The sequence below is a fragment of the Monodon monoceros genome, unplaced genomic scaffold (genome assembly GCF_005190385.1).
Source record: "Monodon monoceros isolate NGI ecotype Baffin Bay Population unplaced genomic scaffold, NGI_Narwhal_1 Super_Scaffold_6, whole genome shotgun sequence".
In the NCBI taxonomy this organism is placed as follows: Eukaryota; Metazoa; Chordata; class Mammalia; order Artiodactyla; family Monodontidae; genus Monodon; species Monodon monoceros.
In genome coordinates this window covers 84,922,688-84,948,923 of record NW_021703783.1, presented here as the reverse complement: position 1 = coordinate 84,948,923, position 26,236 = coordinate 84,922,688, and the positions used below count along the sequence as shown (strand labels likewise).

Genomic DNA, 26,236 nt, shown 5'->3' with positions numbered 1-26,236 from the left:
CACTGATCAGCCAGCATTCTTCTCATACATCATTTTGGTTCATAACTTCTGCTAACCTTCTCTGGAAGGTTTTCCTTTTGCTGATTTCGGCATTTAGAGGAAGTCCCAAACAAGCAAACAAAAACATTAATTTTTCTCCAGAGGAGAGAGAATAAAAAGGATCGATCAAATAATTTTTATGGGAGAGACAGTTCACCGCTGCCCTGAAGATTAGAGTTTACTTTGATTACATTTTTAGACCACATTTATCGAGTGGATGAGGGAAAAGTTCTGGGACCAATTAACAATCTAAACATTAAGAAAAGTAAGCAAAATGAACAGAAGAAAACCTTTAGATGGAACAAAAAACTCAACCACTGAATCCCACAAAAAGATTCATCAGTTGTTCAAAAGAGCTGCCAATCCTGCACTAAATAACATTTCCTAACATGCTATGGCTGTATTTCTTTTTTCCCCTTTGGTCAAGCAGTTATTTTAAACTGGATTCTCCCTCTAGTCTCCTGAGGATATACTGAGCCATGTCAGAGTTCACTTAACCAGGAAAAAGTCTCCAGATTAAATGCCAGCTATTACTGAAGAAATAAATGCATGGCTGTAAAATCCTCTGCTTATGATTCTCCACCAAAAGCAGAACTCTTTCAAGAAATCTAAGAATGTGAGTCAGAAAATCAATCAGCGAAGAGTGGATTTCTAAATAAAATCTCAGTGCTCTAATGTAATTTTTTAAATATGAAGGTGACCATCCGATGTAACAACACATTTCTACAACTGGACAGTAGATGAAGATATTTGTGTGTCTTCGAGAAAGGTCTTCGTCATTATGGCTCCTGGTAAATTGTGTATGGCCATAATAAACTCGGCTCAGAGAGCCAGCTGCTTTGGAAACATTACATGATCTTGAAATTTTGTACAACGGCCATTAAGTACAACGTGCTGGAGTGCTGTGTGAATATGAACTGCATGAAATCAGAAGCGTTTTCTTCTAAGTGTAAATGGACATTTTATTTACAGGTGGGAGCTTAAAAGCAAGAGGACAGTAAACTCAGATCATTAAATTGTGTTGTGGAGTTTCTGACAGATGTCACAAAGTCTTCAGATTTCCGCATAAATGTAACCAGTTAATCAGAAAGGAAAACACCTAGTTTTGAAGCATGGCTGTTGTCATTTGGAGGAAAAAAAGAGGCATAAATTAAGTGCAGCCAACATTAATGCCAAAGACACATGTCTAGGAGTACTATTATGGCTGCCTAGCAACTAGGAAGAGTGAAGGGGAAGGCAGAGTGGGTACGCAGGGAGGAAGGAGAGAGACAGGTGATGAAGACAGAAGTCAGACCGAGGATCAGGTGATGGCTAACAAACCACCAAGTGGGGACCTGCAAAAGTAAACTGTCAAAACCAGGGAAGAAAAACGTAAAAACAATGAACCAGGGTTTGTGTATGTGTACTTTTATCATTTTGCTAACAAAAAGGTACAGCATTATAGGGTTGAGATATACACTTAAAAAAATAGCCTTTTACATACAAATATTGCTACTGGCCCCTCAAACAGGTTTGTTGTTGAATATATAACTATTTTCAAAAAACATATTTCACTTATTGTAATTCCTGCTAGGAAATAAACAAGTTCTTACACATTTTCCGTTGAATTGTCTCAAGTCAGCAATAAATTAAAATAAAGGAAAAAAAAGATTCCTTATTAATATTTAACTAATACCGCTATATAATATTCATTTAAAAAATGTTAACACCAAGACATCACCACCTCCTGTCTGTATATTATAAAATTCAAATCACTTGAAACTGACATTACCATTTTGACATCAAGTGACTTTCATATTGATCATGTCTGTATCTAAATCTGCACAAAGCACCTTTGGTGTTAGAGCTTTGAAAATTCACTTACCTCTGTCCAAGGAAGCCTTGTTTAAAACAAGAGCATCTTCTATATCATAGCCACTATAACTCATCACAGCAACTGTCGCATTCTGTCCAGCGGGCAGTTTCTCAAATTCTATCAACTCAATAGTCTTTGTTTTAACCATGGGTTTTTGTGGATATGCCAGGAGATACATGAGAGTATCAATTCTGTTCCGCTGGTTGTATCCAATGGTACCTTCATTGATATTGGAGAAAATGAAATGCAACTTTCTATTATATCAAATAATTAGGTACCAATGAATACAGAGATAAACACATTAATTTTACTAATTAGATGAAGAAAATCTTCAGGTCAAATATTTAAAGAGCAATACTCTCATAGTGATTAACAACTTTTAAAAACAGTTTTTCTCAGTTATGTTAAAAATCCTGCAAAGAAGAAAAATCACATTCAAGGTGTACTAATCTAAATAATTTCAACTTTTTGGATTTATAAAATTGATCCCATTTGAAGAGTTTTAGTCTCCACTGGTTAATCTCACATGTTGGTTAATTTCACATGTAAGTCAACAATTCTGTATTTGGTTCTACTATGTTCCAGGCACATTTCCAGTTGCAACTGGAGAACACCCCCCAGTGCTGAGAGGCAAAAAGCTTATACAGTAGGACAAACAGATACATTTCATCAAAAGAAATCAACAATTACAAATGTTCTAAATGAAAAGAAAGCAGGAAAAAAGGGAGGGAACAGGATGAAGAGGAGAGTGAAAGCAGAGAAGAGTAGACTTATCTATTTGCTTGACTATTCATTTATTAAGCAGTTAATAAACACCTACTCTGTGCCCAGCATTGGAGATAAAATGGGGAAAGGCAGGGTCCCTTCCCCTAGGGAATCCAGGGCCGTGTCCAATCAGGGATAGGCTTTTCTCTCCTTAGCAATCAGCCTTTCCACCTGATTGGACCTTGGAGGGGTATCACTGTCATCTGAAAGTGAAACCAGAATGTTACCTACCCTTCTCCTTTTTCTCCATTGGGGTGCATTAGGGGTCAAAGACCTGCCTGAAAAAAGGCTTTCAGTCTCCTGGGCTTGTGAACACACAATCACTCCTACTCAGAGACCTTAAAAACCAGGAAACTCATGTTTGTCCTACTGTTGAGCTTGAGTGTGGGCTTCTCCCAGGTATCTCTTCTTTCCTGCCCTGAGTGACGCATCTACAACCCTCACCCACCCCAAGACGTTAACGTGCCATTTAATGGAGTTAAGCTTTAATGTGAGCAGATACCAAAACCCAGTATTTATTTTCTTTACCTTTTTCTCTTATGGTCATTAAATCAATGGTGATTTCAATTCAGGGATGAAAATAACCTATTCAGGCAGCAAAAATGGTATGGTACAATACTCCTTGACGATTACTATTGAAAGAAATAATGAAATCTGTAGGGCTCTAAAGAAACGAGCACCTGGTACAGTGCTGGGTTCACTACTGATGCCCAATAAATGTCAAGTAAATGAAATTATGAGAATACATATTTGTGCTTAAATCTCTAGAAAATGTATCAAGCGTCAGCTGAAAAACAACAGCTAAACTGAACCTCATCAAATTTTTGTCAAGTTTACACTATAAATTGCCAATTAATGTTATTTTAGTGCCAACTAATAAACTGGGCAGGATACTTGGTAATAGATCACTTCCTGTTTTAGAAAGAAAACTGTTGCTGCTTGGATTGTTCACTGACAATAAGTTGGTTCTTTTACATGAAATCATTTCAAATTTATGTTGAGATTTCAGCTCCAATGAGAAAAAGATTCAGGCAATGTCCCACTAGGCTGCCAAACATGTCCTCTGAAACCTGAGACGAGCATTATTATGCAGCAGGGAAGCATAGCCGCCTGCACCCCTAAACAATGGTGAAAGAGATGGGATCCTGCTATAAATTGTGCTACCAGGCCCCGAACTTAATTCTTGGGCACTGCAACTGACCATCGAATAGATGAACAGCGAAATGGTTTAGCAAAAGTTTGGTGCTTGTGATCCCAATAGAAATTTTTCTTTAAAGACTTTTTAAAGAAGTTGTAGGTGTATACATATATACACATCTTTAGCAGCACTGACAACGGGTGTGTAGGTTAAAACATGATTTATAAACTACAACTTCTAAATTATAAAACTTCCAAATGCCACCACACACCACAATTTTTATAAAAATTATGAATGACTGGTTACTTTTACCAATAAGCAAGCTTTTTTGAGAAAATGTCATGTAGAAATTACATTATAACACTAGCCTGCGGTGAAGCACGTGCTCAAACTGGGATGCCTCTATTAGTATTTTCAGCTTTCTTAAGGGCACTGCATATATATAATAACTAACACAACAAGAATTTATCTATAAGCTGAATTCTCCTTCTACTGTCCCATTTTGGTATAACTATAATCTCCAATGATTTCATTTTCTTACTACCCAGGACATAATCTTTCCTATAAACTCTTTATTTTCTTGATCAAAACTTTCTTAAGGAGTCACAAGTTGGCATAACAAGGTATGTAAATGTACGTTAAAACAGTGAAGAAGTTTACTATTTTAAAGTGAGATGAAAAAAAGTAAGGATGCTCATAGTTTAGAAGATGTATACCGAGAAACATAAAATGAAGTTTTATACATTTAACTATTTTTTCCATCCTCCTTTGCCCAATTTCTTTTTATTTAATCAATATTATTGAATTACAATAAACTTCACCCATTTAAAGTGTACAGGTTGATGAGCTCTGACAGATATATGCATCTGTGAAACCACCACCAGAGTCAAGATCCAGAACATGCCCAACACTCCCAAAAGGTCCCTCTCTCTGCCCCTGGCCCCAGGTAACCAAGGATCTGTTTATCAGTATAGGTCAGTTTGCATTTTCTGGATTTTATATAAATGGAATCATACAGTATGCACACTCTTGTGCCGCTTCTTTCATGGAGCATGATTCTGGGATGCATCCACATGGCTGTGTGTGACAGAGTTCATTCTTTTTTATTGCTAAGTAGTATTCCATCATATGAATATACATTTTGTTTATCCATTCAACTGCTGATGGATATTTGGGATGTTTCCCGTTTGGGGCTACTGTGAATAAAGTTTGGGGCTACTGTGAATAAAGTCGCTGCGAACATTCAAGCACAAGTCTTTGTGTATTCATTTCTCTTGAATAAATACATAGGAGTGACGCTTCTGCGTTGTTTGCTGAGGGTATGGTTAACTTTCAGAAACAACTTAAGAATTTTCCAAAGTGATTTTACTGTGTTACCTTTTCATCAGTGTGTGAGCATTCTGGCTGCTCCACATCCTCACAAACACTTAGAACGTCAGTCTTTTTCATTTGAGTCGTTCTAATGAGTGTGCAGTCATATCTCACAGAAATTTACATTTACCTGATGACTAATAACGTTGAACATATTTTCATAAGCTTATTGGTTATTCCTTTGTGAAGTGTCTGAGTTTTTTGTTTCCCTTTTACTTGGGTTGTCTTATTATCGAAGAGTTCTTTGTATATATATTGGATACAAATCCTCTATCAGATATATGTATTGCAAATACCTTCTCCCATTCTGTGGCTTAACGGTGTCTTTCATATTCTGAACAGTATCTTTCAAAGAGAAAAAGTTTAATTTTGAGAAAGTCCAATTTATTAATTTTTCCCTTTTTTATAGTTTGTGCTATTTGTGTTCTATCTAAGAGATATTAGGTGATTTGAGTGCACAAGGATTTTTGCTTAAGTTTCCTTCTGTAAGTTTTACAGTTTTAGCTCTTACATTTAGGGCTGTGATTCATTCTGTATTAACTTTTTGTATAGTATGAGGTAGAAGCTGATGTTCCTTTTTTTCTATATAGATACTGAGACATTTTATTTTGTTGAAAAGATTTTCCTTTCCTCTAAATTGCCCTGCTATATTCATCAAAAATCAACTGCCCATAAATGTGTGGGTCTATTTCTGGATTCTGTTCCATTGACCTATATGTCTACCCTTATGTCAGTATCATTACTGTGGTTTTAGGGTAAGTCTAAATACCAGGTTGTATGTCTTCCAACTTAGTTCTTCATTTCAAAGATTGTTTTCAAAAATCTGCATCTGATTTCTTAACAATTTTAATGTGCTCAGAGATTTATTCGTTGTTGAAACATTTATTAAGTACCTACTAAACTGGCACTAGGCTAGGCCCAAGGGATATAGTAATAAATAACAGACATAGTCCCTGTCCTCAAGGAACTTATAATCTATGGTCTAGCAGGGAAGGTACCTTCATCATGACCCACAGGGAATTGGAAAAAGTGAGGAAAGAAGTTAGTTTCAGTGGAGAAAAATTTTAGTAAGTTTTATAAATGTCATGGTATAACAGATATAATGTAACTTCTTATAAGTTTCTCAACCAAACTGGAATTCAGTTTCCTTGTCAGAAACAAAAAAGGTATGTATTATAGTTGACAAGATTATTAAGATGATTTAAAAGAAATGTACATAAATCAGTTGGGTATTCACTAAGTGGAAGCATTCATTATGACTAGTATTAACAATATTAGTAATGAAAATATATACCCATCACCCTGCAATACCACCCATTCTACCTCCAACTCTAACCCGACATACTGAACTTCAATTTTACCTCAATTTTAAGTGCTCATTATTAACATTCTAGTCTCAGGAACTGTCACATAAGCTTACATCTAAAATAGCTACAATGATCATATATTTTTTTAACCAACAGAATTCTAAAAAAGAATTGCCAGGGATAATTTGGTCAAGACACCTTTTCATTTTGTATCCCCAAATGGATAAAAAAGTAAATAGTCTAAAAAAAAATTCAAACAGAAAGTGGGAGAAGAGGAGATGCAGAATGAAACAACATTTTATGAGGATCTTTGTATATTATGTGTTTTTAATACTTTAAAATTCTCCAGCCTATTTCTAGTACATCCCATCCTACTGTAAAGTGGGGGATACAAGAGAAGGAACTACCCACTTAAGAAGAGACTGTATTGAAAACAAAAACCAAAACAGAAGTTGCATTAGCTCCTGACTTTAAAAAAACAAAAAACAAAACAGTCCCAGCAATTTGGAGTTGGAGGAGGAAGGGGTGGTGAGAAGGAGCGGGGGCTGGAGGAGGTATGTGATGCATATTCATTAACCGAGCTGATAGTGACTAAAAGATCCTTTTAAAGAGGAGAAAGTGTTCCACTAGAGGATTGCCAACTAATAAAATGGGCAGGATATGAAAGTGTGACTCATGTGAACTTGGCGTCTGGTGCCAGGGAGAGAGTATACAATGCAGCCCCATCACACAGCCTTCACTTGTAGCACTGGGTGACCTGGAGACCTTGCCATTTCCACACACGTCTACCTGACTTCTTGCTCTGAACCATGTCACAACAAACAGAGCCATATCCATGGAAGGGAGGTGTTCCCCAGTAGCACAGTAAGACGCTGTGTGGAAACTTGAACTTTATGAATAATTTAAAGAGCCTCAGATTTGAGAAACACCCTCTGCTGGTGTTTCATGTTGGAATCAAGTCAGCCCTCTCTTATGCACAAGGTAAGGCTCTCAGTCTCTGTGGTTTGTGCTGTCTTGGTCTCCTTCGTAGTGACAGGAAATGACTTTCTCTTATTTTTTCACTCTGTTGAATGGGAGGGACTGGTAGTAAAAGGTATATAGTAAACTTCCAGGTTGGTAAGAATATTTAGCAAATTAATTCTGGGATCTTGTCTTTCACTTTCCACATGGACTAACAGATGAACAGCAACTAAAATTTTATGTTAGAAAATCCACACAGAATCTCTGAGATGTACATAGTCTTCAGCATGGCTAATATTTAAAATGGGATAGTGTGACTTTTAGTTATCAGCTGTCAAGACAGCAGGGAATTAAAATGACTCCGAGAAGTCCAACTCAAAGAGCCAGGTCTCTGTTCTGGATCTCTGTTCTTCAGACCCGGGTCTCTGTTCTGGGTCTCTCCCTCTGCCGGCCTCTTTCCTTTTGCGAGTTTTCCTATAGACCTCGCTCAATACTTCTGCAGCTACTACAGTGTCCAAAGAGCAAGGTGGCCTTCTCGTGTGCAAACTTTAAATATACTTTAATCTCATGGCTTTTCTTTCCAGTCAGGTGTTTTATAATAACGAACAGTAACAAAGGCTTTTTTTTTATTACTTAAGATATTCAGTGGCTTTTGTCTTCCTAGCGTCAGCAGTCACGTCAGAGGATTGTATCCAAGGAGCTAAATGTGCAGGACCCAGGGTCAGAGCAGCTGAATACACCAACCTCAGAAAACACAGACAATGAATTGCAAATGACACTCAAAACAAAACGAGAAAAAAAACCTTCACACAGAAAACTACAAAAGAACTCTACAGACACTGAATTGGCTTTCTGTACACACTGATCCTGCTTAACTGTGTGTGGTAACTAACCGAACGTTTCAGATACTCATGGCTACAAAATAAAAGGCTTTTTTTTTTTTTTGGTAGGAAGAGGAGTTACAAGAATAAAAATATTATTTCTTTCATTCAATCACTTCTTTATTTAAAAAAAAAAAAGATTTGCCAAGTGGAGATAGATGCAGCTCTTTCTGTTTCAATCTTCAAACACACTAAAGAGCGGCATTAGCGATGAAGTGATTAGTCTTCCGTTAATTCTGCTGAAAGTTCTACACAAAAGGTGTATTGTTTCAGCTGGGATTCACATCATGAAACAAAATGGTTTGGTAAACCCAATAGAAGTGATAGCCCTTTCATGACACACAGGATTCAGTACTGTATATTTCAACTTGTTAGCAAGTCAGAAGCACAAGCGGGAAATCAGCCTACACTGCTGCTGAGTATGAATGGGAAAGGCTAAATTGATGAGCCGCTGTTTAGATTTTCCCACTGGGAATTATTCTGAACTGTCCAGGCATTACATCATTCAGGTAAATGGTAGCAGGACAACATGCTTCTTATGTCTTTGTTGCCAACCAAAGGGCAATATAAAAACTCGAAAGGAAATACATACTCTTTATCTGTAGGAGAAACAGAATGACTTAATTGTCAAGCTATGGTCAACTGCAGCTAATTGTAAGTAACTGAGCAGCTAACTGCATTCCGGTTGTTACCCAAATGCAATGCAGAAACCTTTTACAGTTTCTTTATGAACCTCACTGTATCATACTTTAAATCAGAGATGACAAGTCATATTGATGTCATAGACATATATGAAAATAAAACCTATTAAACTTATTAGGATTTAAATGAGTTTTAAAAACATTTCAAAGAAAAGCTTATAAGCAAAACTTTTTTTGCTAGTGTCCTCTCTGTATCCTCTTCAAGACAAAACTCAAACTCCCCAACATATGGCATCTCTCCACCACGCTTCTATGTCCATACTACAGCATATACTATACAAAACGACCCACACACTGCTTGCTTACGTTTCCATACCTGTGAGAAATACTCAGTATCTTTCAAGGCTTAGTTCAGTTCTAGTCTTCAGAAACAACCCACTCTCTCTCTAACCTTAGGTGTTTTTTCTGCTTAGTCCCTTAGATTCTGGCTATCATCTACTATGGCATTTATCAGACTATACTGAATTACTGTTGTATTTGTTGGTCTCTCCTGCTACACTGTGAACTCACTGAGGGCAGGGCTCTGTGTTATCTCTATATTTTAAGGTTCCAGCCTCAATGATTGGTTTATTATTGATGTTCAATAAATGTTACGGATGATAAATAAATTAATAGATAAATTAATGAAAGGGGAGAAAAATAGAAAGAAGAAAGGAAAATGAACTCAGAAAATGGTGTGACACATACTGAGTGTTTCAGGAGCTATAGGAGCAATTGCGTGGATATAATGGGTTCAATGACTGTCACCCAGACAATTACTAAGTACATTCTAATACACACTGTGCATCTTTATCTCTATTGCCTCTTGCTCTCCTCCCTTAACATCGAGTTTTCCTGCTCTTTCTTCCATCTCTCCTGCTTAACTACTTACATTTATATAGGGCTTTTCTCTTTATATTTACCCCCTTGTAATTCTGTGATAGTTATTATATATCCCTTTGTTTGGTCAAGAGTACAAGTTCAGAGAGGTTTTCTCCATTTTTGTTTAAGCTTTAGACATGACAGGGGCACCTACAAGCACTGCAGAACTCCACAGACAACCTCCTAAGTTTGGTAACACTCAGGTGTTAGCAACGCCTGACCTGGCCCAACATGCAACACTAGTGAAGTAAGAATAACACAGTATTGTGAAGCAATTATACTCCAATAAAGAGCTGTTAAAAAAAAAAAGAATAAAGACATAAGTGCTTATCCAAGTATTTAGAACCAAGTTCAAGGAGGAACTCTTACCCATGGCTTGTTTCCCCATGGCACACTGATATGTGTTTCTTGGGGACTGGTTGTGATGAGGGTATGGGATCAGGCCAGCACAAACGCCAAGAAGAGTGAAGGGTTCAATCTCCAAGTGGGTGGTATCTCTATCAAGTTAATTAAGAATCAGACATCTTAGGCACCAAGTATTAAAATAAATATCTCTTAAAGGGTATAAAAAAATATTACTATCCAGGTCCCTGAGGACTAAACTTAAAATTTAAGTTTACATAAATACATACAAGAATGTATATATATATATAAAACACATACATTTATATCAATATAATAATAAAACCTCCTAACAATAAAATTTGATGCTAGTAAAAATGATAGAAGAAAAATATACTTAAATAAAATATAACAGCAAATTATTTTTTTCAGTGAAACTAAAGAGTGAAACTTTTATTTGTAGAAATATAAGAGATAGACAATATGGAATGTCTATATAAAAAATAAAACATCATTACATACTAACTAATAACTCATTCAAAGAAATTACTATATTAAGCACATAGAAACACAGTATCAAAAATACCTACATGGCACAATGCTGTAAATCAACTGTACTTCAATAAAATGTCTTTAAAATAAATTTTTTTTAATATAACTATATGGATGAGTGGCCTGCTTTTCCCCACTTTTCCAACGTATATCAATGAGAAAGTTGTATTACCATTTTAGAGAGAGGAATATATCCCCTTTAAGAATAGTTACTATAGACCTATGGGGACCAATTCTGTAACCACTAGCTAAGTGTGGCTATTGAGCACTTGAAAAGTTAGACTAGAATGGCTGAGAAACTGAATTTTTAATTTTACTTTATTTTAATTATCTTACATTAATTTTAAAGCTCAAATTTATATTGAAATAGCTCAGTTCAGTTATTTTAAAACCTTTTAGTTATGTTTGTAACCACTTACATGTATTACTCTACTTTTTCAATTGTAAATGTTATGAAATCAGATCAAGTATTTCCAATGAGGGACTTCCCTGGTGGCGCAGTGGTTAAGAATCCGCCTGCCAATGCAGGGGACATGGGTTCGTGCCCTGGTCCAGGAAGATCCCACATGCCGCGGAGCAACTAAGCCCGTGCGCCACAACTACTGAGCCTGTGCTCTGGAGCCTGCAAGCCACAACTACTGAAGCCCACGCACCACAACGAAGAGTAGCCCCCGCTCACCGCAACCAGAGAAAGCCCGTGCGCAGCAATGAAGACCCAATGCAGCCAAAAATAAATAATAAATAAAATACATTTAAAAAAAGGTATTTCCAATGAAAATTTAGCATCCAAATTGAGATGCAGTGTAACTGCACACCAGATTTTGAAGACTTAGTAGGAAAAAAAGGTAAAATATCTCAATATTTTTATATTGACTACATGTTGATATGATAATCTTTCAAATATACTGGGTTAAATAAAATTATTAAAATTAATTTCATCTGTTTCTTTTTACTTCTTTAATGTGGCTACTAGAAAACTTAAAGTTATATGGTGACTTGCATTATATTTTTATAGATACGGGGCACAAAGTAAGACTTGACGTAGTAGATGTTAGAATCTTGGTTACTTTCATAATATGTTTTTGCAGAAAATGCAGTTTTGGCTAAATGATAAAGCAACTCAGCTATCTGAATGGGAAAGGACAGCCAGACTGTTTTTAGGTCTTGCTGAAAGTAACAGATCTCACATCCAGGATCTGTGGTCTCCAATGACCTTCTGTCCCTTCCTCAAGTGTTTCTGAAGCATAACTTTAATCATAATTTCAACAGTTTACAGTACTTCTTTTTTTTTTCCTGAGCCAAATGACATAATTTTTTTTTTTATTCTTGATAGTCAAATTGAAATACAAAATAATTGTACCAAATTCCACTGAAATCAACAAATTGAGAGGATCTGATTTACCATAACATTTCTTACATTTGTATTACAATTTAAATATACATTATATATCAACATAATACTTCATAGGTATATAATGAGATGTTCTTATTTACTATTTCATAATTCCAAAGAAGATGTTTCTTCTTTTTTATGTGACTGGTGAAATTGAAATAGATTAATAATCATCTGTCTTATGTTCATCTTTTCTTAAAAATATGGAACGCTTCACGAATTTGCATGTCATCCTTCCACAGGGGCCATGCTAATCTTCTCTGAATCGTTCCAATTTTAGTATATGTGCTGCCGAAGCAAGCACTACAGTACTTCTGAAGAGAAGTGATTTCCAAGATAACCCAACACATCATGGAAAATTAGTTGCAATGTACATGGCAAAAATCTCCCACTTATCCAGTTAACCAGCTATTTGCTTTTCATTACACATGTATTGAATTGTGTCCCTCGTTTGGTTAGAGAGGATGCTTTCCATGTAGTTCTTGGTTTGAAGAATATAATTCTGACCTTATGACCTCGCAGAACCTCAATCCTCTCAGTCACTTTAGGCCTTTGTCAGCAGAGAGGGAAGGGGCTCTAGGTTTTGTTTTCTTTGTTTCTGTTTTTTACAGAGAAACAGCTTATAGTGACATTTTATAGCCTAGAATAAAACAGTTTGTATAAAATGTACTGTTCTGTTTATATATTGCCAATTTGACCAATGCAAATTAAAACTACTTTTTCCAAAAATTATAACCACCCTAAGTTTCTATCCTGAACAGGAAATAGGAGACTTCCTGTTCACTATGCATAAGGGCCTTAAATTTAGCTCAAATTAAGACTAAGTGACCTGTTGCTTGCAATAGTGAAAAAACTGGAAACAGCCTAAATAGTCATCAATAGGGGAACAATTAAATAAGTTATCTATATGTAGTCAGACAATGTAATAAAAAGCAATTAAAATTATATATATATATATATATAAATATATACATACATTAATGTGGAAAAATATCCAGGATGATAATGTTAATTACATTAAGTTAAAAAATCAAGACACTGAAAAATAGTTGCAAAATGTATGTATGTTTGCCTTCACTTAGAAAAAAATCTAGAAGAGTACATATTAAACCATTTGCACTGGTTACTTCTGGAGGGTGGAGTTTGGCGGGATGGGGAATTACTTTATGCATTTCTACATTTTAACAAATGTCGTAAGTATGAATTAATACCAATTTTTTCTTATTTTTAAAATAAATTAATTTGATGTATGGGGTAGCGTGGTGATTGGGTGATACTGATAGTTATATTCCTTTATGGCAGTGAAGAAAACAGAGAAAAATCCCTGCCTTCATGAAGCTTCTAGTGGCGGGAGATAGACAATACACAGATGCATCAACAAAATACACGTTTTACAGATTTTAAGATTTAAGCACTAGAAAAATAAAGCAGCGAAGAGGGGTGGTCAGAGGAGGGATTTCTACTTTAAATAGTGTGGTCAGGGAAACTCGCTGAGAAGGTGGTACCTGAGTGAAGACCTGGAGGATGTGAAGGAGTGAGCCATGCAGATAGGTGACAGCGTTCCAGGTGGAGGGGACAGCCAGGGCAGAGGGGCTGGGGCAGGAGCATGAAGAGGCCAGTGTGGTTAAAACAGAGTGAGGGGGGAGAGGGAGGAGATGATGCTGCAGCCATAGCTTCCTTGTAGGAACGTGAAGGCCTCTGTAAGGACTTCAGAGGGAGATGGAAAGCCACTGGGTGGGGCGGGGCTGGGGGCGTGGTTTGAGAAGAGAAGTGACGAGACCATTCTGACCTATAAAGAACAGACTATATGGGAACAAGTGCAAAACTAGTCAGGAGCCTTTTGCAAGGATTCACACAAGCAATGGCAGTGGCCTGCAGTAGGGCAGCAGGTGGAGGTGGTGAAAAGAGCTCAGATTCCGGGTATACTTTGAAAGTCCACATGGTATGTTACGAGATTAGATGTGGGTGTAGAGGGGAAGAGGAGTCAAGGCTGAAACTGAGGTTTCTGGCTTGAGTAACCAGGATGGAATCGTTATTTGTGGGGTTACTATATAATTCTCCAGTCAATCTTTATTATTATTTTTTGCTGTACGCGGGCCTCTCATCACTGGGCGCCCCCCCCCCCCCCCCCGCCTCCACTGCTGTGGAGCACAGGCTCCGGATGCATAGGCTCAGCGGCCATGCCACGGGCCCGCGGCATGTGGGATCCTCCTGGACTGGGGCACGAACCCGCGTCCCCTGCATCGGCAGGCGGACCCCCAACCACTGCGCCATCAGGGAAGCCCTCCAGTCAATCTTTAAACGAGGGGTATAAAAATAGTACTTTGAGAGATTCATACCTTTAAGGAATAAAAATTCTGCTGAAAAGCATTATTTATTAAATTACAGTAAGACAAAAATAAAGTGGTATATCTCATCTGGTAGTGGAAAACAGAAAACTACTCTCCTGACTGAAGACAAAAATAGTTATCAGGGGGCAGTATTAAACTCCCTAACCATTTAATAGCATAATTTCAAACATTCTAATTTCAGGTAAGTGGTACCTCAGCCACATGCATCAGACAGCAAGTTATATAAATGTCCTATAATGTATTCCAAATGGAACAAAGATGTTTCTAAAAATATCACTGTTCTAGAAGAAACACTGTGAACATATCACCATTTCATGTCTATATTGCACATAAGTTTAGAGATATCTTTACAACATACAAGGTAGGGAATTCCTGCATTGACAACAGGGATTCAGACATCCACTGACAAAATCAACCCTGGAACAGATAAATACACCATTATGTAGCCTGCTTCATTAGTTTAATTTTGGCAGTAATCGAGTGTTAAAATCAGAGACGCAATTCCTTTTAAGAAATGTACAGTGAGTGTAAAATGAAAAGGAAGGATAATTAAATCTAAAGATTATTCGTTAGCAGTTTTGTGATACTCCTGGGATAAACTATGGGTTATGCTTCCTTAACAGTATACTTCTAACAGTTCCTACTAGGAATACACAATAGAATTGAAGATGAAATGAAAAAAGAAGATAGTGTCTATCATCAGAACAGGTTTTTTTGCTTTTTGTTTTTTTTTCCGGTATGCGGGCCTCTCACTGTTGTGGCCTCTCCCATCGCGGAGCACAGGCTCCGGACGCGCAGGCTCAGCGGCCATGGCTCATGGGCCCAGCCGCTCCGCGGCATGTGGGAATCTTCCCGGACTGGGCCAAGAACCCGTGTCCCCTGCATTGGCAGGCGGACTCTCAACCACTGCACCACCAGGGAAGCCCCGGAACAGGTTTTAATTATGGTTGTTACTTACTTATTAATCATATGTTCATAGAGTGCAATGTTACAGTCATTTTCTTCATTCACATCTAAATATTCAACCAGACTCTCATGCAAGAAATCTTCAAAATTCCTGGGAAAATATTGGTGAAATGGACATTGTTAAATAGCATTTTACTGCAGTATTTTATATGCAATAGTGGAAGATACATGCTTTCATTTAGGCCCAAAGCATCTTTCTCTCCCAAAAAGTATCAATACATTGGGATATTTGAAACACGTTGTTCTTAGATCATAGGGTTATCACAAATCACCAAAATAGAAACAGTAAAACATCTGTGACTCTTGTCAATCTGGTCCCACTTCTAAAAAATACCTTCTATGACTTTAAAAACCCCGTATGATGAGAGACCCACAGTACGTCAGATGTCTACATCAACATATCCTTCTCATCCTAGAAACGCTGAAGAGTGTGCTAATTTACACCAAGACTCTGTAATCCTCAGGATCTAAATTGATAAATATTTTACAATGTCCAAGCAAGTTCACATAGAAAAGAACAGGTTTTTAACAGGTTGATATAGCTGGTAGAGAGGAATTAAGAGACTAAAAATGAAAATATGTAATACTTTTCTTAAAAGCTCAGATCAAATAACATTACTTCTGTTTAGATCATATAAATGAGTATTAAGGAGACTGAGGGCTTTTGCTTTTGGCTATTTACCTGTACCCCTGAGCCAGCTCTTCCATATGCTTATTTGTGACTGCAGCCTTCTGTTTCTTAACAATTATATAGGGTCTGGAATAGAAAAACAGAAAAAAACCCAAAAAACAAAACAGGTTTACAGTAGTTCAACAAAAGAATTAAATCAGTAAGTTTACTATAGTTAAATGAGGGAAGCGGTAGATATGATCAAACTTATTTCTGGAGTGCTTGACGACACCAGGCATTTTTTACAAGTGTGAGTGCACAGGGGCCTATTTTCTCTTTCTCACATACACACGCACACACACGTGCACACGCACACACCAGCTCATGTGTGCACATATACATGTATAAACACACAGTCCTTTCTCCAAGTATCTTTGGAAATATTTGGTTCTGAATGAGAAAGCAGTATGAAATGATACTCAATAAAGTCTAGAAAAAAAAACAAAACCTTTAATACCTTTAATATCATATATTTTTAAAAACTGTGTAAATGCATCCATCATACCAAAAGCCTCTCCTGATTTCATACTGGGAATATGGAGAGGTCAGCAGGCAGAGAACCATCACCAAGGAAAACAATGGCATTTTGTAGTCAAGGTCTGATGACTTCCAGCTGTCTAGAGTGGCTTGCTTTAGGACAAACATCCCTGGGCTACACTAGCAGGGTACTTAAAGCTACACACAACCAAAGAGTAGGCATGAGTTTGCAGGGAATATAGCTTTTTCACTTTGGGATTTTTAGTGATGTAATGGGCGTAAGGTAGAGAGCTTTGGTCCACACGTTCTGGTAGATTAACCTGTAACTGTCAGCGGTGATTTGCCTCTGAGGGCTTCGCCACCACGAGGAAACACCCGACACAAAGGACGGCACGCGGCACGAAACGTCAAGGGCTGTTGCTATTTGGACAAGCGGCTCTTACAGAGAGGAGCAAGTAACCAGCAGACACTCGTGCGCTCCACCCTCAAGTCCAAATAACTATTTGAGGACTAATGAGCACTTTTAAACAGTTAAGAAGAGGAGCTGCACAATTACAAAAGGGGGTACAAGCTGCTGGAAAGTGAACAGGGTGAACTCTTCATGAGACTCAACATTGCCTCAAAATCCTGGCTGCCCCTTGGCAGGGAAGCAGAGACCCTGCTGCCTCCCTCATTTGGGGCTGCAGTTTAGCTCAGCTTAAGAGGCTGAGAAGTGATGGCAGAGCAGGGGTAGGAGAGGGAGGGGACCACACTTGGCCACCTCAGTTACCTTTCAGTTTACTCAATGAATTCTACTAATTCTTCCTGCCAGATCTATGTTGTGTCGTTATACAATCACTTCTAAAAAAAAAAAGAACTAGTTTTCTTTTAGGCTATGTCATATTATATGGGATGTAATGAAAAAGAAAAATCCTAAAACAGAGTAAGCTAGAAAATGTCAGTGTTTTCCCCACCCTTAATTGGGCCATGTTAATAGCTAAAATAAGCATCCAGTGTTTGCCTGGCACCCTACAAGGCACTTACCAGACCTTATATCAATCCTAGGGAGGCATTGTTATTTACATATTTACAGCTGAGGAAATCAAGGCCCAGAGACTTAAGTAATAAACTCGGAGTCACACAAGTCAGTAAGTGGGACATTAGGATTCAAACACAGGTATAGCATCAGTTAGGGCTCTTTGGTTGCAAAGAATAGGAACCAACTCTGGCAGATTTAAGCAAAGATGGAATTTACAAAAAAATAAGAAGAAAATTTTAAGGAATTTACCAAAAGGCTAAGAATTTACTAGAAGGATAAGAGTCAAAGAAAAAAGGTGCAATGCTCAGCCTCAGAAAGAAAAGGAGCCAGAACAGTCCCAAGTATCCAGAAAGGCAGGGGTAACAAGCAGTCTCTTGTACGCATCGCTGCCAGGATGAATCTGTTCCAACCACTTCTTCCCTTGAGCTATTCTCTCTGGGATTCAAACTCTCTGGAGAGACAGTCTGACTGGCCTGGCTTGGGTCAGCCGCCTGACCTTTGGCTGAGCAGGAGAGAGCACCTGACTGACCGTCCCAAGAAGACTGCCAGTGAGGAAGGGCAATCCTCAAAGGAGAATGAGGAGGGTAACTGGAAGGAAACAAGGATGCCAGACAGACACAGACACTGGCAGTCCACTCTCCCAGCTGGGCAGACTTCCAAGCTCTTGCCACCACTCTAACCACTGCCAGCTCACTGACTTGTGCCCTCACACTACCTGAGGTCCACAAAGAAAGACTTTGGTGAATCAAGTGAAGGCCTATGAAACAAGGTGACATCCTCAGCTGAAGTCCCCGCCTGTCCCCAAAGGACCAGATACCATGTCATGTTCATCTTCGTAACCCCACCTCCGACACAGCACCTGTACAAAATAGGCCCTAAATATGTGCGGAATGAATATAAGGCACCTACTCTTCTACCGGATCTAATGTTATGGTATCTCTTCATGCTTCTATGTTTCTTATTCTTGCCATTCCTTAGCCTTTCTCCTTTCCTCCTTTATCCTTTAAAGCAATCCTACTCATCCTTTAAAGGTCAGTTCATAGCAACAGAATATAGTGGGTAAAATCAGGACTGTTGGAGTCAAATGAATTCTAAGGACTTCCGGGTGAAAAACAGACTCCACCACTATCTGGCTTTGGGTAATTTACTTAGTCTCACTAAACCCCGGTACCTCATTTGTTAAATGAAAATAATAATCCAACCTTATAGGGTTGAATGTAGTTAAAGCCTTACACATAATACATCTATTAAGATAATAAATAATGGCTAGCACTTATTACTCGCAGAGTTGGTTGTTATTACTAATTATTTCTGCCTTTCCCAGCGGACTGAGTTCTCTGAGGGCAGAGACTGACTCCCATTAATCTTTGAATCCCCAGTAGCCAGTATGCATATTCATGAGGTGTTTGCTAAGTGAATTAAATTTATCTTAACAATGAAAGAGGTTAAAGCAGCTTCAAAAATAAAAACAAGTCCATTTCTTTCAAAAGCAAACATAAAGAGATCTTAACAACTCTTTCTAGCCACATCTACCTGCACAGCCTTCCTCCATCAGAGGAAATATAGACACACCGATCTGTCAGATTCGTTGAGATGGAAACAAATTCATTGATATATCCTGCTCTTCGCATCAGTCGAAATGTATTCACCAGCTTCTTGTGGTCTCGAATGACACCCAGGATGTTACCTAAGCAGAAAGAAGAATAGTCAAGACCGAAATAAAAAATAAATCTAATGGGATTTAAAATATCTACTCAATAAAAACAATAAGCAGCACTGAGCAGTCATTTGGAAGTACTGTTATTAAGCCTGCAGCCAGTCCACAAGGCTGGAGGGAGCAGCAGAGTGGAGTGGTCAAGGGCAGCCCGGGGTGGGGACCGGAGTCCAGGGCCAGGCCTACCACGCCCTGGCTGCATAACACTGGTGAAGTCAGCCTCAGTCTCCTCGTCTGTCAGCACCGTGCAGGGACATGAACTCGGGTCCAGACCCCTGGGTCTGAACACTGGCTCTACCACTTCTACAGGGTCGATGTGAGGATTAAATGAGCTGATCTCATGGAAAGCACTTAGAACTGGACATAGCACCTAGTAACTGCTATTTTTAAACCGGTTTTGTTGTCATCATCTGAGAAATGAGGAAAATGGCCTTTGGCTCCCAGGGCTAGTGTGAGGATTTAGAGAGGTACTGGGTGAGTACCCAGAGTAAGGACCCACTCAGCGTTAGCTGCCAGAATTCACTGAGCGAGGCAGGCAGCCAACAGCCCTGTTTTCCTTCTCACCAGCCCACGCGGGAAATGGTGAAGGCCTCCCAGAGCAGGAAGAAGGGGGAGAAGAGCATGGGGGCTGAGGCCAGGATGAGCACATGCAGCATACCTGTGAGGGGACAGGCACCCAGGCCACCAAGCCACACCTGCTGCAGCATCTCTGGAGGACTCTCAAGTGGGTGGGAAGGGGTATGAGAGAAGCAACTGGAGCAGAAGCTGAAGGAAAGGGACCCTCTCGCCAGAGGCTGCTGACAATCACTCACTCAGTGGCTGAATACAAGTCATCTCACTATAAGGGCTGATCTGATTATTTCTGCAGAACGTCTCACATATTTAACTTGAACTTAAAGATACCATATTGAGCCTCACTCCACTGTGCATACGCTGCCAGCTGTCAAAGCTACCCTTTAGCTCTGATAGCTGTATTGTCTCAGAACCTGGATCACTCAGCCAATGGAATAACTGTTTCTGTTACCATTTTTTTCTACCTTTCAATTAATGTCAACCTGGGTCCAGAATTAAAGTATACTCAGGGGGTACAGCTCAGTGGCAGAGAATTTGACTGCAGAATTAAAGTATATTTGTGCTCTATATACATGGATAATAGTCGATTCCCTCCCCCTCCCAAACAGACTGTTTAGGATCAACATGTCTCCATAATATACTCACCATTAAGAAAGACAAGAAACACATTTGGGTAAGACAGCTCTTCCCCACATAATAAATTCACATCTTCTACTCCCAAGTTACTGGCTAATTTAACAATGGGTCCATCTTCCATGTCAGTTGTGATGTGCGTCATAAGGGCCAAGTTTTTAACCAAACCACATGCCTAAAAAGCAAAAGACTGTCATTTCTAAGAATGAACATGAGTAACACAAAGTACAGTTTGTGTCTGAAAATAGCTCACCACTCCACTGGTGACAAGGCAAAGCAGTACAGCCTCGTAGGGGACACTTTGGAGATTCATACAAAGCCTTAAGGATATACCTACCCCTTATCCTAGAGGAATTTATCCTGAACTAGAAAGCAAGGATATAAACGTAGATTTAGCCACAGACATGCTCAGCACAGTACTATTTGAACTGGAAATAATGATGACATTATAAATGTCCCCTCCCCAAAGAAACCAATTGCCTAAATTGCTATTCCCTGACAACAGAACACCACAGTCATTAAGATGACACTGTATAAAAACAGTAAAGGAAAACATTGATAATTGTGAATACATAAAAATATAAAACTGCTGGCCTGAAATGAGAAAGAGTCTGCAAAATAACTGGCCGGTACTCTCCAAGCTTCTTGGTCATAAAAGACAAAGAGTGAAGAACCGCTTCAGAATAAGAGGCTAAGGAGACTCAACAACTGAGAGCAATCCTGGATCAAAAAAAGACAGTGGGGCAACTGGCAAAATCTGAATCAGGTCTACAGATTATAATATTGTTATCAGTGTTAATTTCATAACTGGGGTTATGAAAGTTGATAACTGGGGCTATGAGGTTGATAACTGTGCTATAGTTACATAAGATGTCACATTTGGGGAATCTAGGTGAAGGATCATGGAAATTCTTTGCACTATTTTTGCAACTTTTTTTGTATGCCTGAAATTATTTCAAAGTAAGAAGGAAATGAAAAAAATATTTTTAAACTTCTATACAACCAGAGGAAAAAAATCTAAAGCAAACATATAAACAAGGACGTAATACAGCAAATTAAGAAAAAAAACAAAAACACTTGAGACACATGTGACATGTAAAGATTACATCTTCAATCTTAGAAACCATCTACTGTAGTGCTGCACAAAACAGGTACTTCATCTAGATTAGTTGAAGCAATCTCTGGGAAATTTAGTGTTCCAAAACTCAAGATGTGTAAGTTATGCAAATTTGACAAGCTGGAAAATTTTAATGTGAATTTCCATATGGTTTAAGATATATCAGAAGAAGAATGATAATTTCTAAAAATTATAACCCTGTATGGACTTGTATTTTTCACCTCTCCCAAGTCATAACTAATTCCTACACTTTGGAACATATATCTTTTACCTGTCATATTTAACTTATTTATTCACTCAGCATATATTTATGGGGCCTTTAGTCTGAATGAGGCTCTGGGCTAGGAGCTTGGGGTACAATGGTGAACCTAACATGGTTCCTTCCTCCAGAATTTTACAATTTAGAAGGCATAAAATCAAGTGAAACCAACAGTGGTTAACATGAAGTAGAAAGGGTCACGTCACAGGAAGTAGTGGGTGCTATGGATGTAAACCAATTTAAACTCCTTGGTTTAGTGTTCTGGTAACTGCTTATGTTTCCTATATAAGTGAGTTGGAATCCAACTTAGGTCTTGGACTGTGTGCTCCTAGTTGGCTGCAACTGTGACTCTGATGTCCTTTAAGTACAGCCACAGAAAATAAGGAGTTGCTTAAAAAGAGCTCCTTGTGAGCAAAGGTGATGGGTCTCTTAATTTTCCTTCATATTCTTACCCCTCTTCGCTGCCTGGTTTGACTCTTGGGATAAACTAAAACAAGCAAGAAAATTTGGACAATACTTCTATTTAGGTGAGATAATAAATCAAAGACTTCTGTAGGTACTGTTCGGGAATGATACTGATGACATTCTGCATCAACATTTCTCTGCCAGCTACGTGGCTGACCCCAAAAACGATACAGCCTGGGGGAATGGGAGAAGAAGCAGAGCATCACCAACAGGCATGACCACTGACACAGCGGAGACTCCTTGGGGACCTTACCTCTCCTTCAGGAGTGTCCGAAGGGCAGAGCATTCCCCACTGAGATGGCTGGAGCGATCGAGGGCCACTCACTTTTCTTGTTTTTTCAAACTGGGAAGAGATTCTTGTCATCATGCCCAGTGCGGATATATATGACAAGCGAGACAGCACCTGAGTCACACCCTGGCGATCCATTTTAAATCTCTTCAGAGACCAATTTCCCTGAAGGGAGAGGGAAGACATGAGACTACCCCTGATCCATTCATGTGGCCTGATACTCTGAAGTCACTCGGAGAGGCTCAGCATAGGAACTGCTTGTTTGTGAAATGAGAGCCATGATATATATTCAGAAATCAAAATGTCACAATTAAAATTTAGCCAAGTTACTCACTGGGGTTTTCTAGGAATTTAATGAATATTACCTATATCTAGCAACCACCTCGGAATGCTTCAACGCATCAACATTATCACATCAGAGTGGGTATCTTCTGAAGAACTAATTATGTTCTGAACAAGGCAGTTCAACCAAAGATTTCCACTGGAAGCAATAAGCTAACTAATAGAACACTAGCAGTTTCTACACACATTTAAGGTTAACACTAGCTTGAAGCTCAAAGAGATAATTTCATGTTGCAATGTGCCATTATCTGGAGGTCTTCCAAAATTAGTTTTAATGAGAGGAAAATACAGCAATAGAAAAAAGACTCTAATAGCAGTTACCAGGGAAAATGAATAACTATAGGCTTCTTAATCAAGGCTAAAAGTTGCACATATATTCATATTAATAAATATTTTATACCTTCTTTGGCTACCATGTCAATCTTAAAATAGATTCATATGAAATAAATTTTAAACATTAAATTTACCTTATCTCCTATGCATTGAAAGTACTGAAATATATTATTTTATAGTGGTATTAATTGTACACATTAAATATTCTCAAGGATAATTCAGGATTAAGGTTAGGAATCATTAAGTTTTCAACTTATGGTAATGTGAATTAATAGAAAACAGTATGCAGAGAAAAAGCAAAGTAGAAAACAAAATGTCAAAAAGTGATTGATTCAATGATCTTTCTGATTCAAAGGGAAAAAATTACATCTGCTAAACAGTGGTTCTTCATTTTTTTGATAATCTGATGAAAGCTATGACTGTTCTCGAGAAAAATGCACATAGGGCCACAAACAGAAAATTTGCCTTCAATTTCAAGGAAGGACTCATGGATCCCAGATTAAAACCCCTCACAGTAGAAAAACTTATCTGTTTGAATTTAAATATCTGACTTCAGGGGAGCTCCTCACAAATTAAAGTTTAAGCATTATTTCAGTGAAGATCTATCACTTCAGAAACTTGAGTTTTTGATAGAGTTGGAAAAAAGCTAAAACCTATGAAGAAACTTGATGCATTACAAAGCAAAGAAATGGAGCAAACACACTGATCCCACAAGTTAACTTCTCATATTGCTTGTTGAGTTAACTCCTTTTATTCTTTGAATGAGAATGAACCTAGTAAACTGACTTATGACCACAAAGTAAGAGCAAGGAAGATAAATAAATATTCAGCACAGAATTCAACTAAGACAGCAGCTGCTGGCAAATAGGAAGTAGATGGGGAGTGAAGCCGAGATGTTCAGCAAGATAATCCTTTCCAATATTCTTCAGGAGTTTTAAAAAGGGAGAGAGGAGAAACAGACAAAGCGTCTAAAACTGCTCCTCTGAGAAAATTTATTTGTTGAAAATAGTCTACATATGACAACAATCACAATTTTAGAAGCTGATCTTTTTCTGGTTGTCTACAGATTGGGGTTCACCTGTAACAAGGCCTACTACTGATTTTCCTAATAAGCAGTCTGCTCCCAGACGTAAAGTGGTATCACTTAGGGGCAAAACAACTACTCAAAACAGCTATTCTGACCTGAAAATCATGGGTCAAAAGCAAAGAAAAGTCATTCTAACAGAAGTGTGTTCAAGTGCTCTTTGGAGACTTCTCTTCAAATATTCAGGAATCTACTTCCAGACAAGTTTGGGACACAGGAGTGTGAGGGGCCTAAAGAGGCACAAAGGCCAGGCTCCCCTCAGGTCTAGATGGAGCTGTCATGGCGAGGGCTGCTCAAACAGACCCACGGCAAATTTCTCAAGTCAAGTAGGGCAGCAAGTCGACCACTAATTCTTTCATTGTTAAGGGAGTCCACGTGCTACACTATACTATTCTTTTGTTGGGACCAAATCCCATCCATAAAACTAATTTTATGTCTGGCATACAAAACGTGAACAAGACTTTATCAGATAGACCTATAGATGTTACGCTTTAAGAAAGGGAGCAAAAACCTATCTGATAACCCTTTATGAACAGCCGGAGGCCCTGAATACACAGCAGCTGTTGAGGCCTGAATTCATCACTCACGTGAGAACAGCTGATAGCTCTTTGAGGAATATAACCCTACAATGAAATGAAACATGTTGTACTGTTTTGGACAAACGCTGTCATTAATAAACCTACTTGTAATATATCAGTTTTATGACAGAAGAAAATGGGGAAAAGTATCCATTGAAAGAATGGTTATTAACGGTTAAACTAAAAGATTTTTCCCTTATGTAAAAATATATCTATTTTCTTATTGCCTCATATAACAGGAACTATAATTTGGCAATGAAGTCATATAGCAGTAAAATTCCTACTGATTTAAACTGTAGACTATCTTTCAAAGTAGAAAATTTATGACTTAAATATATATATACTTTTTTCACCTAGATTCTCAAAGTATCAGTACTTTAAATTTCCCACTGAACAGGTTTACAAATAAGTTACAAAACTCTACCCAAATGACTGAAGACTTACGGTTGAAATGGCATTCACCATGCCATTGGTAATCTGGTCCTGACGCATGTGTTTCACAACATCAAACTGGGCTGCTCTTTGCTTAGGAATCACCTGGTCTGCAATCTTCTTCATTTCAGAATTAAATTTTTTGAACAAATCTTCAAAAAGAAGAGATAAAAGCTAAAGGAAAAAAAAAGTATATGGTGAACTTTCAAAATGCATTACTAGCTTATTTACTAAGTTTTAGGTCCTTATTAACCTTTGTTTAAAAAAAGATGGAGAAACTGCTTAAAACTGAAAAAAATATATCTTAAAATTCAATTTGATAAACATGTACTTTTATGGATATATGTGCTTATCACTATGCTTGGTGTTGGGAATAAGAGCAAAGATGACAATCCCTGCATTCATAGATTTTTAATTTAGACCAGTCATTCCCAGACTGAGGTTTCATTGACCAGTGACCTAAATAAATGAAGAAAATATTTATGGATAAGAAGACGACTTTAAGGTTACTAATTTTCCCCAAATTGATCTAAAATTCCACTGCAACTCTAATCAAAATCCCCAGGTTTTTAATGAAAATTGAGGCTAACTCTAAAATTTATGTGGAAAAGCTAAGACCCTAAAATAGCCAAGACACTCCTGAAAAAGAAGGCAAATGGACTGATTAACGTATAGATAAACTGACCAGTGGACAGAACAAAAAGTCCAGAAACAAACAACACATATATTAAAATTTGTCATATGATAGAGATGGCATTTCAGATCAGTAA

At 38.0% G+C, this 26,236-nt stretch overlaps 1 protein-coding gene and 1 non-coding gene across 3 annotated transcripts in view; both read right to left on the bottom strand.

Moving 5' to 3' along the window:
* The window catches only part of POLR3B (RNA polymerase III subunit B), a 115,095-nt gene that overhangs the window by 38,148 nt on the left and 50,711 nt on the right, over positions 1-26,236 (bottom strand). For both annotated transcript variants that reach the window (XM_029205893.1, XM_029205894.1), the window contains exons 13-20: positions 25,479-25,640; positions 22,662-22,862; positions 20,580-20,742; positions 19,181-19,334; positions 16,165-16,239; positions 15,475-15,573; positions 10,248-10,375; positions 1,904-2,113 (exon numbers count right to left, since the gene is read on the bottom strand). In XM_029205893.1, the coding sequence (XP_029061726.1) occupies positions 1,904-2,113; positions 10,248-10,375; positions 15,475-15,573; positions 16,165-16,239; positions 19,181-19,334; positions 20,580-20,742; positions 22,662-22,862; positions 25,479-25,640 (1,192 nt within the window). The remainder of the gene's footprint in view (positions 1-1,903; positions 2,114-10,247; positions 10,376-15,474; positions 15,574-16,164; positions 16,240-19,180; positions 19,335-20,579; positions 20,743-22,661; positions 22,863-25,478; positions 25,641-26,236) is intronic.
* LOC114886300 lies at positions 12,363-12,469 on the bottom strand. The gene has a single exon (XR_003791306.1). It is a non-coding gene; the product is annotated as a U6 spliceosomal RNA (small nuclear RNA).